At 42.8% G+C, this 18,177-nt stretch overlaps 1 protein-coding gene across 15 annotated transcripts in view; it reads right to left on the minus strand.

Moving 5' to 3' along the window:
- The window catches only part of ELMO1 (engulfment and cell motility 1), a 690,097-nt gene that overhangs the window by 338,203 nt on the left and 333,717 nt on the right, over positions 1–18,177 (minus strand). For 14 of the 15 annotated variants that reach the window (XM_057304123.1, XM_057304122.1, XM_026509354.4 and 11 more), the window contains 2 exons: positions 10,119–10,169; positions 6,001–6,170 (listed from right to left, as the gene is read on the minus strand). In XM_057304123.1, coding sequence (XP_057160106.1) covers positions 6,001–6,170; positions 10,119–10,169 — 221 coding nt within the window. The other variant, XM_057304124.1, reaches the window with a different exon arrangement.

Consider the following 18,177-nt stretch of genomic DNA (forward strand, 5'->3'; position numbering starts at 1 on the left):
CATCTCATTTCCATTTTCATTTCATTTTAATTTGGGCAAGCACACCCTGAATGTCCCTGTTAATCACTATCTTGAGAACGTACAGATCCCACCTCCTTCTCTATTCCCATCAAGCAGAATGTATACAAGGATGTGTTGTCCAGCCTTCAAGGTCAGGGGCTCCCGGGGATGCCCAACCCGGAGTGTCTCCCTGGTACCGAAGGGTGTCCAGATGGCAGGCCTTGATCTCCTTGGAACGCTGGCCATGCAAGAAGGGAGAGGCTGAAGAGAGTTGCCAGGCTAAGCTGCTGTGCTGTAAAAGCTTGCTGCACGGAGATCCCAGCAGCAGACGCTTTGTCCAGTTCACTGCTTCTGGACTCCTTGTTTGTAAGTTTCCCCAATCAACCTGTGTGTCAACCACTGTCTCCAGGTCTTTTCTTTGGCCTCACTGGACCCTCACCCTCCCTTGACTTAGAGTCTGCTGGCATGTGGCTGCACAGATGGGCAAAGACTCAGAGACAAAGCAAAGAGTGTTGGGAAGGGGAAAGGTCCAGTATAAGGAGTCTTCTGCCACACAACCGCTGACAAAGCCCAAGATGATTGACCTCCTTGGTATTTGTGATGCGCATTTCTGGCCGGGCCCCAGGAGGGCTGTTCCAATTGGAACTCCCTGCGCTCTGCTGAGTGCAGGAATCCAAGAAATCCGGCAGACAGATCTGGGGAGACCCAGCAGCCTTCACAGCTGGGCCCACAGACCACACAGAGCAGCTTCTTTTTGGTCCAGGGAGCTGCCTGCTCCTCCCTGTGGCCTCTGTCCAAGGTGAAGTGCAGGACACGCACTGTGTGACCTGTACTTAGCTGCTAGACAGCAAGTCACTGATCAGCTTGGCCTGGCTTGGACCTTCCAAAGCAGCCAAGGTTTATGAGAGACACCAAATTCTTAGAAATAAGAGCATTAAGTTAAAGCTGATAATCCATGTCCGTGGAGGTTAATGAAGTTACTTTCGAAAAAACAGAGTCATTTTGTGGAAGCCGAAAGTTCAAAAAAGGTCATACATAGTCCAAAACTGTCATATCCATCTTCATGTTTTCCCCCATATACCTGCTCCCGTGTGCCTAACACAGTGTCAGAAATACTCAGCACTCAAGTAATATACACTTTACTAAATGAATAAAATCTGCAAATCCAATGTCAACTGTGGGTACTAGGCAACATCAAAGCCGAGACATCATTCAGGTGCTTAATTCAAGTCATACATCAATTTTCACGTCTCCTAAGGAATGGCTATAGCTCTGATTCTGGCCTGGAGAAAATGGTTCGAGTAATGAAAGGTTCATATGAAACTGTCTGTGTGTTAATGAATGATGACAATAGTTTTTATAAACATAAACACACATAGCTATACAGATGCACAGTCAAAGGTCCTCATCTGTGTCATATGTATGACAGAATGGGAAGGGGACTAATAAATTATACAATTAACATTGTTTGTTTTTAAGACAATTACTTGAGAGCTTTTTACATATCTCTCAAACTCTGGGACTCTCTCCACTGTTCCTAATACCACCAAATTTTAGAGAAATGACTTCAACCAAAAATAAAATAAAATAAAATAAAATAAAAAGCACTTGTAAATTCCCCAGATTAATGAGAAGCCCTCAACTATCTCACTGCTATTTTTCTTAGGAAAGCTGAAATCCCTGAGGGACCACCAGTCCAGTACTGGCCAGGGTGTTAGAAATGGAGAGACTCCTCCATGAGCGTTAAAGTATAAATGAGGATATTGCAGCGAGCTACGGGGCTGTTCTTTTTTTAAAACAGCTTTAAAACGTGTATATCCTCTGAATCAGGAATTGTACTCCAACAAAATACTTTAAATATTCACAAAGGTTTGACCAGAAGAAAAACTGATTAGAGAATGTTCACGATTGTGAAAAAGACCCCAGGACAATGGAAATGTCCAACAACAGTGAAATGGTTAATCATACTGTGCACATCCTCCAAATTATCATACTGTACCTCGACTGTACCTCAACAAAGTTTTTAAAATGAAATAATATACAAACAACAAAAATGATGGTGGAAATAATACTAATTACATGGAAATATTATTAGGTACAAAAAGCAGGCAACAAAGAGCGTGAACATTTTAATTCTCCTTTTGCAAAGCCTGTGCATGTGTGTGTATATCTAAAAGAAATACAAAAAGGGGACGCCTGGGAGCTCAGTCAGTTAAGTGGCTACCTTCAGCTCAGGTCATGATATCAGGGTCCTGGGATTGAGCCCTGCATCGGGCTCTCTGCTCAGTCAGCGGCAAGTCTGCTTCTCCCTCTCCCTCTGTGATCTCTCTCACTTTCTTTCTCTCAAATAAATAAAATCTTAAAATAAAATAAAATAAAATAAAAGAATACAAAAAGGACATACACCACAATGTTAAAAATGTCTCTGGGAAGGCAGATTACAAATGATTCTTATTTTTCCTCCTCCGTTTACTTATATTTTTTAAATATTTTTTTTATTAAGGAGAGAAAACTAATTCAAAAGACTGTCTTAAGTTTTTTGTAAATACATGAATTTAACTTTTTTTCTCTCTTGACTTTTCTGCCCAGGGTGGTGCTACAGCTTACTCATATTCCAACGGCGTAATTTTCCTGTCACATAGCCAAGTGGGAAGGAAACTATAAGAATCCTGCCCTTTCGTTCTTGGAAATGTTCCCCCGTTCTTCTGTTTAGCACTGGAAGGACACAGGATAAACGGTCCACTGGACTGTGTGCGTAGAGGCATAGACTAAGGGCACGGTGTTTCACTGAAAGCCCAAGAAAAGCAGTGCTATTCACTACCTTGGACTTAGGGTGGCAGGTACGATTTTTTTCTTTCAATTAAAATATGTCATTTCTGAGAGACCGTTTTGTTTATTGAGATGTAACTGACATACAATATTATGTGAGTTTCAGGTGTACAACATAGAGATTCCACATTTGTATTTATGGTGAAATGATCACCATGGTGTCTACTTACCATCACCAAAGTTAATACAATATTATAGCTTATATTCCCCGTACTGTACATTACTTCACAGTGACTTATTTATTTAATACTTGAAAGTTTGTGCTTCTTGATCTCCTCTACCCATTTTGCTGACCCTCCAAAGCCCTCTCCTTTCTTGCAACCACCAATCTGTTCCCTGTAACGATAAGTCTGGGTTTGGTTTTGTTTTGTTTTTTAGATTCCTCATGTAAGTGAAATCACGTGGTGTTTGCCTTTCTCTGTCCGACTTACATTACTTTAGTAGAATACCCTCTAGGTCCAACCAGGTGGTCACAAATGGCTGAGTAATATTCCATTATACCTATATTTCACATCTTCTTTATCCATTCATCCATCAGTGATCAGTGGACATTTAGGTTGTTTCCATATCTTGGCTATTGTAAGTAATGCTGCAATAAACAGGAATGTGTGTATCTTTTCAAATTAATGTTTTCATTTTCTTCAGCTAGATACTAGTCGTTGATTTGCTGAACCATATGGTCGTTTTAATTTTAATGTTTTGAGGAACCTCCACACTGCTTTCCAGAGTGGCTGCACCAATTTACATTCCCACCAACTGTGCACAAGGGTTCACTTTTCTCCACATGCTCTCCGACGCTCGTTATTTCCTGTCTTTCTGATAGCAGTCATCCTGACAGGTGTACGCTGACATCTCATTGTTGTTTTGGTTTGCATTTCCCTGATGATGAGTGATGTTGAGCATCTTTCAAGGACCAGTTGGCCATCTGTACGTATTCTCTGGAAAAATGTCTATTCAGTTCTCTGCCCATTTTTTAACTGGGCTATTTTTGTTATTGAGTTGTATGAGTTGTATGTATTGAGTTGTATGAGTTCTTTCTATGCTTTGGATATTAACCCCTTGAGAGGTCTCTTAATATCCACTTTGAAAAACACTATCTATTCCTTGACTTTCCTTACCTGACACCATTGCCTTGCTCAGGTTGAGCCGACATGTTTCCCCACAGCCTCACCTGCTTCCACGCATATGTTTCAAGCTTAAACTAGGAATGGAATTTCAAAATTCCACAAGGATGGAAAAATTCAATTCCAGTTTTAAACGTTGTGCTCTGCCAAAGTGATACTCCCACTGCTCCTGTGTTGCTCGTTTTGCCCCATGGCCTCTCCTGGGACCAACTGGAGAGAGAGACCTTTAAAAGCTCAGCCTGGAATAATGACAAGCAGGTGAGTAATCTTTGAATCTCATTATGGCTCCAAGTAAGGGGAAAAATTCCAGCTACACTTCTTCAGTGTTTCCTAAAAATTTCCACAGGTCTTACTTAGGCAACCTCTGCCTTCCCCAGCTGGAAATCTGCCCAGAAGTCATGACTAAATGCATTCCAAATTGCAGGATCTATTTAATTTGTACAGTTTCTATTCCCAAAGTTTCCTGTTAATTAATTAAAGTCTTGCTATAAGTTTAACTGAAAAGCCAGGTTTCCTTATAAGAAAAATGCCTTCCTCTTATCTTCTTAATCTGAGCAAAAGACCTGAAAAATAGCTGGGCATCAAATAAGCAGCTTCTTAAGATGAGCAGCAGGACCCAGCAGAACAAGGCAGGAGGCCGCATGGTACCAGTGCCTTCTTCCTCCATCCCCGAAAGTAGCATGACTTTGAACTGATGTGAGACAGTGAGGACAGCAAACGTCATCCAGAGAGACACCATTCCTTCCCGTAACAGAGTGCAATGGGAAAGCATAAGAGATAAATGCAAATCAGAACTCGGCCAAGATCTGACCTTGAGTCATTTATTTGTCTGAAACCCGGCTGCATGGAACATATCAACATGGCTTATGGATTACAAATTGTTAAAATACTAATAACTATAATACCCATTTCAAAAAAAGGAATTCAATGACTGCGGTTCACATAAAGTACATTCAGTGTCAACCTCCTCTCCGGTTATCCACGTGCAACATGGAGAAAGAATTCAGACATGCCTCCTCAATCCTCAGTCTGAGGAGTAGTGGTTTTCTGGGGCCCCTCTACACGTCAAGATGCATTACAGAGCAAGGCAATAACACAGATAATAAGTAATAGTGTTGACAAAACAAATACATAGCATCAGCGTTCACTCTCTTCTCAAGCAGAAATGGCAGTGTCCCTTTGATGAGTGTTATGGGCTAAACTGTGTCCCTTCTGAATTCATATGTTGAGTCCTGGACCCCCAGTTCTTCAGAATGGGACAGTAGTTAGAGACAGAGCCTTTAAAGAGGGGATGAAGTTAAAATAAGTCTGTGAGGGTATGTCTTAATCCAATCTGACTGGTGTCTTTATAAGAAAAGGAAACGTGGACCCTCAGAGGGACACCAAGAATGAGTGGACATAGAGGAAAGACCATGTGAGGGCAGAGCTGGAAGGCAGCCATCCCTTTCTTGATCATGACAGAACTCAAACTCCTTCAAGGCCCATTCAATGACACCCCCTCTGTCAGCTTATGTGAGCTGTAACTGGTCCAACCTCTGGACTCCCCGCCCTCAGAAGGAATTATATGGCAGTTGAATTCTGCCACCATACATTTTTTAATGGCAAAGCTCATATCTTCTTAAACTCTACCAACTTTCACTCTTTGTATGTAGTACTTAATAAACATTTATTGTATTTAATTTTAAATAATTAAGGATATACATTTCATCATTTAAATGATAATTTTTTTATGTAAGCTCCATGCCCAGTGCAGAGCCCAGCATGGGGCTTGAACGCACAACCCCAAGATAAAGACCTGAGCTAAGATCAGGAGTTAGACGCTCAACTGACCGAGCCACCCAGGTGCCCCTCAAATGATGATTTTTGAAAAATTGCTTCAGGGATGCTATTTTGACCTGGTCTAAGACTTTGAAACATAAGGATTTTTTTGGGGGGGGGGTCAATTTCTGGTCTTTGAAACTAGAAATGGCAAGTATAAGAAAGTAACAAATACTCAGAATACCAGAAAAAATAGGACAGATTCGAAGTCTGAATGAAAGATGCTTACTCGGTGCCGCTTTCAACCATCTGCGTGAGGAGAGAGATGCCATCAAGATTTATGAATTCCTGGGCAAACGTGACATCCCGGGAGAGGCTGGCTAAGTCCTTCAAGGCCTCCAGCTTGGCATCCATACTCGATGACTGGATTCGTTCATGGAGCTGCTGGGCGTTTTGAGCCTCATCGAGGACAAAAACAAAGGGAAGAGTGTTCACAGAGGAAACAACAACAGACAAAAAACTACCGTTTCGTTGAAAAACGAAGATACAGAGGCCGAAAGCACAAGACCATATGCATACTCTATACCAGGGAAAGGTTTCCAACCCTAATGACTCCACCTTCAGGCAATGGCTGTTAATTTCATGATGGGAATTGACTGCCTTCCTGACAGAGCCCATATTTCCATCTCTTGGGAAAGCAAGAGCACAAAAACAATAAAGCCCCAGAAACAGAACCGGAGTGGCAGTAAGGAGGGGAAAATGGGGGAAATGTTTACCTTTTAAGTAAAATTATTATCTACAAATGACAAAAAGCTATTTGCTTAGTTAAACAATTATACAAATTTATGCAACACATTCACCTGCTCAGTCAATACTCTGAGTAATAACTGCCTACACACCGTGTTCAAAAGCTTCATTAGACGCCCAAATAATCTCTCCCAGTTACTGAAAATTTTCCAGCACAACACAGTGGTGCTTATAAATTTCACTTTTCAACACCATGTGTTTCACATGCATTGGCTAATTACTGCATAAATATAAAACAAAATAATCTGGAAACCAAATTAGCCGCTTTGCCTAAAATTAGACTTCTTTTTAAGGCATCTGCCCTTGGCTACTACAGGCAGGGCAGGGAGAAATGGAAATATATTGGAGGAGCTGACCCTCTGGATAATAACTTGCAGTTTATATTTCTCATTCATCCAGTAACGGTTTTCATATCTACTTTTCAGTTGGGGTGGACAGGAAGAAAAATAAAATATTAAATTTTTCTGCCTGTATTTCTGCTTAATGGAAATAACTCAACATCTGTTGTACTTATTATTTAACTCAAAACTGCCATGTGCCATTGCCATCCTCATTATTCTCCCTCTTAGGCACTTGCTTTCTCCTTTGAAGCTTCTTATATTTCAGAGAAAGGGGAAGAGGGGGTAGTTGTCCCCAACAGCGAGGTATCTTCTGAACAGAAACTCATGAGAACTATCCAAGGAGCCCCATGTGAGCTATAACGGGTTTAAAAGATTGCAGAAGGAAGGAAGGGAATTCACACAGGTACTGAGACCAAAGGTTCTCCGCCCCAACAAGCTCCACAGCCAAGGACCCCTCTCTCCCTCCCTGTCCAGGTCCCCCTTCGCTTCACTGGAAGTAGCCCCTAGGAGAGAAGGGGACCCAACAGGGAAACGAATGCCAGGGACCAAGACAGGAATGAACCCCATGCCCCCCCGCCAATTGGTCAGAGACATACAGTGGTCTCGATCATAGTTACAACCACCAACTGACACCTTGCATCAGAAATAAGAAGGGGGAGAAGGAAGGAGGAGAATGAGAACTCTCTCTACTCATTCAGATCCCTAGATAACTGACAAATCACCCAACCCTAATGCCCATGTTCTTAAGAGGGAGAATGGGGAGTTGAGCAAGAATCACTTCATCTTTTAAAATCACTCAAAGATATACTGTTCTTACACTTTTCAAATGGACATACAGCATTAACATATATTTAACCCATGTGGATGAATTTGAGGGTGAATTCCTCAAAAAATACATTTTTCTCCAAGCAAGATGTTGGCATTTACTGTACAGATGATGATAATAAGGAGTACTCAAAGATTATCTCACTGTCAGTATTAATGCTAACTAACAGTGTTTGGTGCTGCTAATACTAGTAATAAAAGCAGCAAAGTTACCTGGGGCTTTTTATGAGCCACCGTTCTAAATACTCTCATGAAGGAATTCATTTAATCTACACAGTAATCCTATGAGGTCGGTGTCCTCATCATCTTCATTGAACACGGCAAACTGAAGCTCAGAGAAGTTATGTAACTTGCCCAAGGTCACAGAGGCGGAAGTCAGCGCAGCTGCACATTACCTAAAGCAAGAGTGTGCACATGTATGTGCACACACATGCATACACACGTAGGTGTGTGTGCACTCTGTCTGGCTATAGAGTTCAGCCGAGGTAGATGAAAGAACTGAACATTTTTATGCTCTAACACCATTTGCTCATTTCTTTATGGTACACTAACACTTCCTAGCAAAGTTGATGGAGACGGTTATATTTTTTAACATTTTTTATGTGTACATAAAAAGTGAAAGAGTTAGCATATGCTGACCCATATTTTTCAGTTAAACATAAAATAATTTTTTAAAAAATCTACTAACAACAAGTGAAGTTTACAGATCCAAAATATCTTGCTTATAGAATAATGCCCGGTTCTAGACCAAATCATATAATGCTTGTTTAAAATGCAGATTCCTGGACCTCCTTTCTAGATACCATAATTCGGCTTCTCTGTAGAGGCCCAAACATCAGCATTTTCAGAGTTCCACCAATGACTCAGGCTTACGTGCTCTTTAGAACACGTAAACCAGTCTCTTGTAGGTGGACCCCATCTTACGATCCTGCCTTGTAGTATCACCACTCACCGCGCTGGGAATGTGAAGGTCACGACCTGAAGAGCACAGACTTTCGGGATGCTGAAAAACCTCGCCCTGCCAAACACCTAACCTTCTTCTGAGGAGTGGCTTACATTGTGGAAATGTTGTTCATGAACCCATGGCAATAAAAAAAAAATAAAAAGAACTAACTTCTTTGGCTTAGACAAGATCTCAGTGTAAAAAAATGAGCCTTTCCAACTCTAAGACCTAACAAAAGGCAAGGTGTACTCTTTCTGCCCAGCCAGCAGATGAGCGATTGTAACAGGATAAACAGAAACTACAAAAACCAGCGGAAACCATGGTCTTGAAAGGTCAAATTAGCATTAATTCACGCTGACTAAAGTAAGGTCAATGCTAAGTCAGACAAAAATGTCTCAGCTCATCATGTGGCCACTGAAAAATGAGTATGAATGATCATTTCCAGTAAGAGGAAAAGAAGGCATCAAAAGACGGTTTGGCCAACGCCAGCCATGCATTCTGTAGCGCTTGTCGCCCTGCTTAGGTTCAAGATGTTATTGGGTAAAATGTTTAGGAGTTTTTAAGCCTCTCTAATGTAATTTTCAACAAGAAGAATGTGTGGTAGTTACAGTACCCACAATTTAACTTTAGCCAGATGCTTTTCCCTATTTTTAAATTTATTTTTAGCCTACCACATGGCTTCAGTGGAAACTGAAAATAAGAGTTAGACAGTTTTTGTCACATATGCAGAGTGAAAATAGTAACACTTGGTGTATTTTGTGCAGATTATTTTTTAGGAAAGCAATAAACTGCACTGTGAAATAATCTAGTTTAAATATGTTAATGTTACTATCCAAAGGATCTACAAGGAAGTAAGAAGGATGGAGATGAGCAACACAACCAGCTACAGTAATCCGAGTATTCTATAGCATTTCATTTAGCAGCTTTTATTTGGGAGACTTGAAAGTGCTTTATCTAGAATCAGCTGTCAATGAAACAGATTAAGGGGCAAACATTTCTCAAACTACATTATTATGAATCGTCATCATAACTGGCCAAAACTAGAAAATGCTTAAACACTCTCTCTCACTTTTACACGTAGACACACCCTGACTTTGAAGAGAAGTAACGGGCTGTCTTTGGTTCTGTTTGCTTTGTTTGTTGACCAAATTTGCTCAGATGGCATTAGGTGGACATGTTGGGCAGGTGGGTAAAACCAATCAGCAGAGCTGAGTTATCCCACCTGTAATAGAAAAATTATTGAAATGACTACGAAACTCAAACCTTAAAGTCAGTTTACTTGCACATAACCTGAAATAAAAACTTCCTCCTCTGTAATGGGAAATACAAGGAAGGGCATTCCTGCTAGTCCAGAATCTGCATGTGCGGACATTCCAGAGACCTTCTGTTTTGCGCTCAAGTCACCCTCAAAAATTAACATCTCATAATCACATATAGCAGAACTAGAGAGCAAAGTAATTACTGGAAAGCTATACACTAAGATCAACTTACTGGAGATGTGGTTAATCGAAGGATAGTGCCATTTTTTATTTCATTGCGATTCTGGAAAAGAAAAATAAAATCTTTGTAAATCTTCAAATTTTAGAAGCTTGGTAAAAAAGAGAGCAAAGGCAAAAATAACCTAGTAGTAACACTATATAATAAGAATTCTTATGATTCAGTTTATTATCACTTTATTTTCAAAATTATTGAGTAATTTTTAATTATTTCTACAAAGAACTTTAAACTGGGTCTCAGATGTATTAACTTTATATCAAGTCATAGGCAGCATTCAGCACAAAAGTGAATATAAATCCAAAGAATAGGAATATAGGACCCAAGAACAGCAAACAAAAAAAGCAAGTTTGAAAGGTTATTTAGAAAATACGACCTAGCAATTCTGCTAGAATTAAGGCATACATTTACACAAAAACTTGTACATGAATGCTCACAAAAACATTGTTCATAATAGCCAAAAGTTGTTGGGGCGCCTGGGTGGCACAGCGGTTAAGCGTCTGCCTTCGGCTCAGGGCGTGATCCTGGCGTTATGGGATCGAGCCCCACATCAGGCTCCTCCACTATGAGCCTGCTTCTTCCTCTCCCACTCCCCCTGCTTGTGTTCCCTCTCTCACTGGCTGTCTCTCTCTGTGTCAAATAAATAAATAAAATCTTTAAAAAAAAATAGCCAAAAGTTGTAAACAGCCCAAATGTCCATCAATTGATGAATGGATAAACAAAATGTGGTATCCCCATTCAAGAGAATATTATTGGGCAATAAAAAGAAGTATTGATACGTGCCACAACATGAATGAGCCTTGAAAACATTACACTAAGTGAAAGAATCCTGACACAAAGACCACATGTGTTATCATTCCATTTATATGAAATGTCCAGAATAGGCAAATCCATTGAGACAGAAAGATTAGTGGTTTCCAGGGGCTAAGGGGAATGAATGTTAATGGTTACAGGGTTTCTTTTCCAAGTGTTGCAGATGTTCTAAAATTGATTGTGGTGAGGATTTCACAAATCTATGAAAACATTAAAAAAAACACTGAGCAGGCAGCCTGATGTGGGGCTCGATCCCAGGACCCTGGGATCATGACCTGAGCCAAAGGCAGACGCTTGACCTACTGAGCTGCCCCGGTGCCCCCTGCGTGTCGCCCTAATGTTAAGAACAAACAACATAAATAAACAGATCCCAAATCAGTTCTCCTGCACTGGGCAGGTAAATTTGAGGTGAGCGTTCGGAAGCTGTCACTGAGCATCTCTGGCATTGAAGTAGAATTTCACCGGCAGTTTTATTTCTTGCCACCAGAGTACGCACCACACTCAGCTTTCAGGAGGGGACCTGATGGGAGTCGCACAAGCACATGCCCCACTCTGGAGCACAGAGGCCAGGAAGTTAATAAAGTGCCATGAGGCTCATTCGCCTGCATCATTCAAGACGAGCGACAAGCTAGAATGTGCTCAGCAGGTACACTGAGGCAGTGGGAAATTTCTCAGGATAAGATGCCAAGAGCACATAGAACACTCACTCTCTCCCTCAGCCAATTCTGACTACACATTGGAAAATGAATTTTCTAAAATAACTACCTGAAAGGGAGCAGGCTTCAGGCCTGTACTGTCTCCCAAAGAAAACCTAATCTGAACATTTTATACCGAGCGCAGGATGGCCGGAAAGCCCCACTCTGCCAGATCCAAACCCCCTTGGGCAATTCCAGCCCAATCTAGAGCATCCCCACCCCCAACCAGACACCCAGGGCTGCCTCCTAAGAAAGCAAGCTCCTCATTACTGGAAGGGTCCAGCAAGGGCTGAACGACCACCAGTGGGCAGGACTGGTGAAATTAATTTCAGTCATTTAAAAAATCTTTTAACCCTAAAATTCTGTGACTCTATGAGAATGGGAGAGGAAGACAGCAAAGACTCATATTAAGGAAGTGGAATACATAGCATACCTCTTTCCTGCCCAGGCTCTAAATGAACTGAGAAAGAACAGAGTCAGAAGATGAAAAACCTAAAATAGCCCCTTTATTAATTTTTACGGAGAACAAGGCTCAGAGTGAGAACCAGCAGACAGCTAACTGGGCCCTCAGGTTGGCAGACCTGTTGAGGTAGGACCTAAGGCAGTTTCCTTCCCAGAGGAAAAAGGGGCCCAGTTTATTCTTCCCAAAAAGCCAGTCAAGAAGAAAAAGAGGCCCTGCTGATACAAAGCGGCCAGGAGGATTTAGGATAATGTCTCCTCATGGAAATCTGGAGTGGGGGTAAGGGATTCCTAATAATAGCAATAAACATTTATTGGAAGGCCCTGAGCTGAAGTATTGTTGGGTTTTGCTGTCATGCTTATTTAACTATCATAATAATCCTATGCCCGTTTTTTAAAAGATTTTTTTAAAGGATTCCCTACACCCAACGTGGGACTCAAACTCACAGGCCTGAAATCAAGAGTTACATGCTCTACCGACTGAGCCAGCCAGGTACCCCCAACTCCATGCCCATTTTAAAGAAAAGACACTTGCCCAACATCATGGAGGGGGAAGGCAGATGTAAACCCATCCTGGAGGGAGGGGGAGATCCGACACCAGAGGCTGTACCCTATCCGTTTGGAAGAAGACCAAGCTCTTGCCTTTATCCTCAGAGGGACATTATCCTCATCAACTGGTCAATATCCATGAGAGCAAAGAAGTTAAGCATGGAGTCTCAGAGGCTCCCTGTGAGGTCACAGATAGGACACTGGGTGGGGGCATAACTGGGGTAAAATCAAGCAGCTGGCCCCCATGTTGACTCCTGCAACATTGGCTCCTAACTTTCTGGGATCAAGGGACAAGTTCTTTGAAGAAAGGGTCTTGAGGATTGTTTGTTGAAAACAAAAGCAGTATGATAACCAGTGATGGGCAGAGCTGGGTTCAAATTCCTCATCCACCGGATGTGTGTGCTCTGTGCAAGCTACTTAACCACTCTGATGTGAGTCTGCTCTTCCCTAAAGCGGGGAGAACAAGTAGCTGCTTAGAGAACAGTAAGAACTGCAGGTGACACAGGTGCCAAGCCTGGCCTCGAACCAGCTCAAACCGAGAGTGATTGCCACTGTCAGACAGAGAGCCGCTCCCATCCCTCTGCCTGTGTCTCCTCGGGCAGCAGTTCGTTCGCCTTCTCTCTTTCCTAAAAGAGTTGTTCTTAAAACAGTGTTTTGCATTTTGGAATAAAAGCAGATACGTAGAAGAACTATGAAATATGCATGAAAAATGTTAAAGTCCCAGAAGAAAGGTGGATGAGCCCCAAAGGGAAAGACAGCATCGACCAGGCCCTTCGGGGGCTGTGTTCAACCAGGAGAATCAGTCACATGACACTCTTCTCCCCCTGACTGATGCCGCCTTCCACCCTCCGAAGGATGTTAACTTGGGCAGCAAAGGAAAAGGCTGGTGGTTGCCCTGATGCCATAAATTCCGTCCACGCCAAGTGGAGCCTCAGGTCAGAGCGGGGTCTCCAGGCAAGACAGTCTGGATGTGACCCGCATTTTACTTCTTACCCGGGGAATCCAGTACAAGTGACACAGCTGTCCCTTGTGTTAGCTCCTTCAGTTACACAATGGGGACAGTACCTGTCTCCTGAGGTTGTGCTGAAATCACATGATACAACTGAAATTATCCATTTACAGTGTTCAGAACAATGCCTGGCACGTGGCAAACACTCAAAAAAAAATAAAGTTGGCTGTTTATTATTAGGTAGAAAAATACCACCCAAAAAGTACATTGCTGCACATCTTTGTTTTTAGCTAGCTTCTCTATAATAAAAATAATAGTATAATCTAAGTTATCCTAAGTCTAAGACCCTAAATTCAGTAGCCTGTATCGAGCAGAGTAACAAATATTCGCAAATGTATGCATTTTCTATCAACACACCAACATGGCAAAGGAGTTGTGCCCCACAGTGTGTTTCACCCAAAGGCTGGGAGGCCGGCACTCGCTGCTTTATCATTCTTGGGCCTCTACCTCAATTTTGGAGAGGCATTCCTTGATGTAGTCCTCCAAGCATTTAGTAAGCGCTGTACGTGTGTGTATGTGTGTGTGTGCACCCGCGCGTGTCTCCCTCCATCCCCAGAATGTCACCTCCGTGAGTCGATGCTGTGTCACTCTTCCTAAAACAGAGAATACCTGTGGCCTGGCACATGGATAGAGCTCAATAAATATTTGTTGAATAAAAGTCTAAACCTATTACTCACCTGGCCAAACATGAGATGCTATACAAAGTTAAATAAGACTTAACTGCTGTCTTCTGGAAATTGAATAAAGTGGAAGACTGAGGTGTTATATCTGCACCATGAAAAAGCCATGGCCTCTACAGTGGGTGACCAGCACTGTACAAGCACATATGTGTGACAAGGAGAGGAAGAGGATACTCAGTGGAGGCCTTTAGTGGAGGTGAAGTTCAAAAGGGCCTTTTAATCTATAAGCAAGGGTTTCCCAGGAAAGAAGAAACAGCACAGTGCAAAGGACAAGACATCCTCATAGAACAGAGAATAGTCCTGTGTGGTCACTTACGAGCCTAAGATGCACAAAGAATGGAAAGATATGACACTTATGAGGTAGACTGGTCTTTAGCCACTTAAGGAGGGAGGGGCAGGTGTATGTGGCGTGAAATTCCAGCTCTGATTTGCTGTCCATGAATGTATCCTCTCTCTGAGGCAGACATAATTGTGCTTAACACTTCTACCCGTAAGTAAGGAAGAGAATCACAAGGCTCATGCTTTGGGAACAAAAGTGGTATGTCTTCCTTCATTAGAAAGGAGTACAGGAATTTTCTTATAAGAACTCTTCAGTGCAAAACATCAATTTTTCATCCAAAGATTCTCTGAATCTCTCAATTAGAAATTCTCTGCTGTTAACATGAATCCTGGACTGGTGTACCATGATCCATACATGCTTTGAAAGACCAACCTAAATCAAACTTCCAATTCTCAATAAACTCTGATGTTACTTTCTATGATAGTCTTCTGATACACCAATTTGACTAGGCTACCATCCCCAATTATTCAACCAAATATTCATCTAGGTGTTACTGTATAGTTATTTGCAGGTGTGATTAAAGTTGATGATCAGTTAACTTTAAGTAAGGGAGATTACCCCAGGTAAGCTGGCTGGGCCTGATTCCATAGATTGAAAAGCCTTAAATTCTACCAGGGGACAGCAGATTCAGCCTTTACCCCAGAGTTCCAGCCTACATTTCCTGAAGTTCTGCCCTACGGATTTCAGATTTGCCCAGGCAGCCTCCACAATCACACAAGCCAATTCCTTGCAATCAACCTCTTAGCACATATCTCCAACTGGTTTTGCATCTCTAGTTGAACCCTGGCCAATACCTGACCTCCACCTGCCGAGACACTGCCAAAGCTTTGTCTGGCGGTGTTTTCCCTTACTGCAGTGAGCAATGCACTGGCCAGCTTTGTCTCATCAACAGGTTGTACTGGTGACCCCTGGGGAGCAGCTGTAAACAGGGCCAATCCAGCAAGTGTTCAACCAGCTTAGGGTCACTTTCCTGAGCTAGGTAAGGACCACCACCACTAAATGACATATAAGAACATGTGGGGAAGAAAAGAAAAGAATGGGCCAACTCCTTCCCCCCGATGGAAAGGGGTATTCTGCAAAAATGAAGAATGCATTCATCAATTCGCAGGCCAAGAAACTGCCCCCGCCCCTCTCTGAGAAAACAGTCTGCAATCTTACATTTTTTGCACGACCTTCAGTTCATCTGCTTTAGGATCATCACAGGTGCACATGAAAATGCTGGTTGCTGGGGCTCTCACTCCACCCAGAGCCACTGACTCAGGGGCCTGGGATGCTGCATTTCCACTATGATCCCAAATAACTCGGATGCACAACAAAGTTTAGAATCATCCCAGCCTCATTCATAAGACTACGGAGCACATTTAGAATAAGTATTCTGAATTCCAAGGAAATAAGTCTGAGGCAAACAAGACTAATGCCAGCTCCTCAAAAATGAAGAGGAGAAAAGCAGCAGCAAGAACATTTGTGTAGGGAAATGTCCCAACTGCACACAGTGTATGAGAAGAAGTGACCAAGTGAAAGCCAGCTAAAGCCCCGCTGTCGTAGTGACTCACGCCCAGCAGTTCCAGACTGGACTAGCCCCCTGACATTCACAGTTGTCTCGATAGGATGTCTTTGTGTTTCTTCACAGAACTAGCTCAGCGACTCGGCTTCTGTGTGGGTTGGATAATAAGATCCCGCTGAAAAATGTCACTGTTCTCTATTTTTCCCTCTGAAATTTGTTTTTCTCGGTATGCCAACTTTCTCTCCAGCCAGACAAATTAAGAATTATTCCCTGGTCAAAAATCCAAGTGGTACCCCTGTTCCTGTTATTTAGCAAGGAAAAGAGAAGGTCAGAGGGGGAGAGGGTGCTTACAGCCCTGCAAATCCAGACTCCTGGAGGGCAGGCAGCTCCAGAGTCGTCTTGCTGGCTCCAGCTCTCCTCCTCTCTGTCTTTGTCTCTCTCCTTTTCTCTCTCTCTCCAGATGTGACAGGGTCCTCACCTTGGATGTATTACTACTAAATAACACTGTTCTTCACATCCATTACTCAATCATCACAAATACTGATTTTGCATGTAAACCTGATCCCTTTTGTCCTTTGTGTGTCCATTTGAGTGAGCTTCAAATCTTCAGGCTGAAGGAAATAGCAGAGGACAGTGCATGATATACTGGTTGCTAGGTTACAGAGCGATGCCTCCAGACAGAGGACTACCGGTCTAACATTCGAGGAGGGATGTCAGAAATACCCTAAAATAAAATCTGAACCTCCGAAACCAGGAAAAAAAGACTGAGAGGCGGTGCGTGAGGAAGAGGGATAAGAAAGAAGGGGTGGCAACCTGTTCTGAATGCACATTTCCTGTAATTAACATTCTGGCCTTTCCCAGTTTCGCTTACCATCAGGGACCATGTCCCCACCATCCAAGACAACTTGAGCAGGTCATCTCTACCCATTAATTGAAGGATTTGGGTTTGATTTCTCTTCTACTCTATTTCCCGGCACCTAACTAGATTCTATTCTCGGTTGCTTTTCTTCCATCACTTTACTTTTCACAGCACCCAGGCTTCCTGTACACAATTCCCAAAATGGAGAGAAGGAAGAACAAGGCAGGCGTTAAGAAAGATATCCACTAACTACCTATTTGTGGTGTGTAAACACAGACCATGGAGGTGGAGGGCCTGTTGCACAGGAACCAGTTTGCTCTCTTTCCATCGGTAATGAGACCCAGGTAAAAGGAGTGGAAAGAAGTGGATAGACAGCTTGCAGGAGCCCAGGGAGTCAACAAGGATGTAGTGAGCCCCAAGGGAAGAACATGGGGAGAATGCCTGTCCCCCTTAGCATTTTAATCAACCACTTGTAGAAGACAGAGATGAAGAACAATATGTTTTTCTGGAGAAGAACATTTTGTCTTATCTTAAAGGAACATGCACTATTAGATGTTCGCTGTTGCTGAAAACCACGCAGCCTTTCAGTAAGGCAGGGAAGTTGCTTGCTTCATTGGCCAAGTTCACGTGGCACAAATGAGCACACACCTATCTTCACCTGGTGTCCAGGCCCAGAGACCAAAGCTTGAGGTTGAATCCAATCCATATCCAGGTCCCTCTGACACCCTAGGATGAGAACTGACTGAGTCCAATTTGTGAAGAAGTAATGGGAGGATATTATTTAGAGGTGAGCCTTAGATTCAGCCTTGAAGTGAAAGGAGGCAGTTCCCTTGAGCACAGAAGCTGAGGGGGACAATTTTAGCAACCCAGATAGTGGCATCAGCACCGACGAGGGCATATTTGTGAGCACCAGTGGGGATGAGGCCTCTCAGTATAGGCACTGCCCTGGGAGAACAGTAAGGGTGTCAACACGATGGACCGATAGGGGTCTGGGAGTCCGAAGAGAGCAGTGGGTCACAAGGAAGGAAGCCCAGCCTGGGCCTGAGCCAGCGAACTTCCCATGTGACCCTGGGCAAGTCAATCGGCTTCAGTTTCCTCATCAACAGAATGGGGCAAGGGGCCCAGCGCCAAAGGTCAATTCTCTCTCT

The sequence above is a fragment of the Ursus arctos genome, unplaced genomic scaffold (assembly GCF_023065955.2).
Source record: "Ursus arctos isolate Adak ecotype North America unplaced genomic scaffold, UrsArc2.0 scaffold_3, whole genome shotgun sequence".
Classification (NCBI taxonomy): domain Eukaryota; kingdom Metazoa; phylum Chordata; class Mammalia; order Carnivora; family Ursidae; genus Ursus; species Ursus arctos.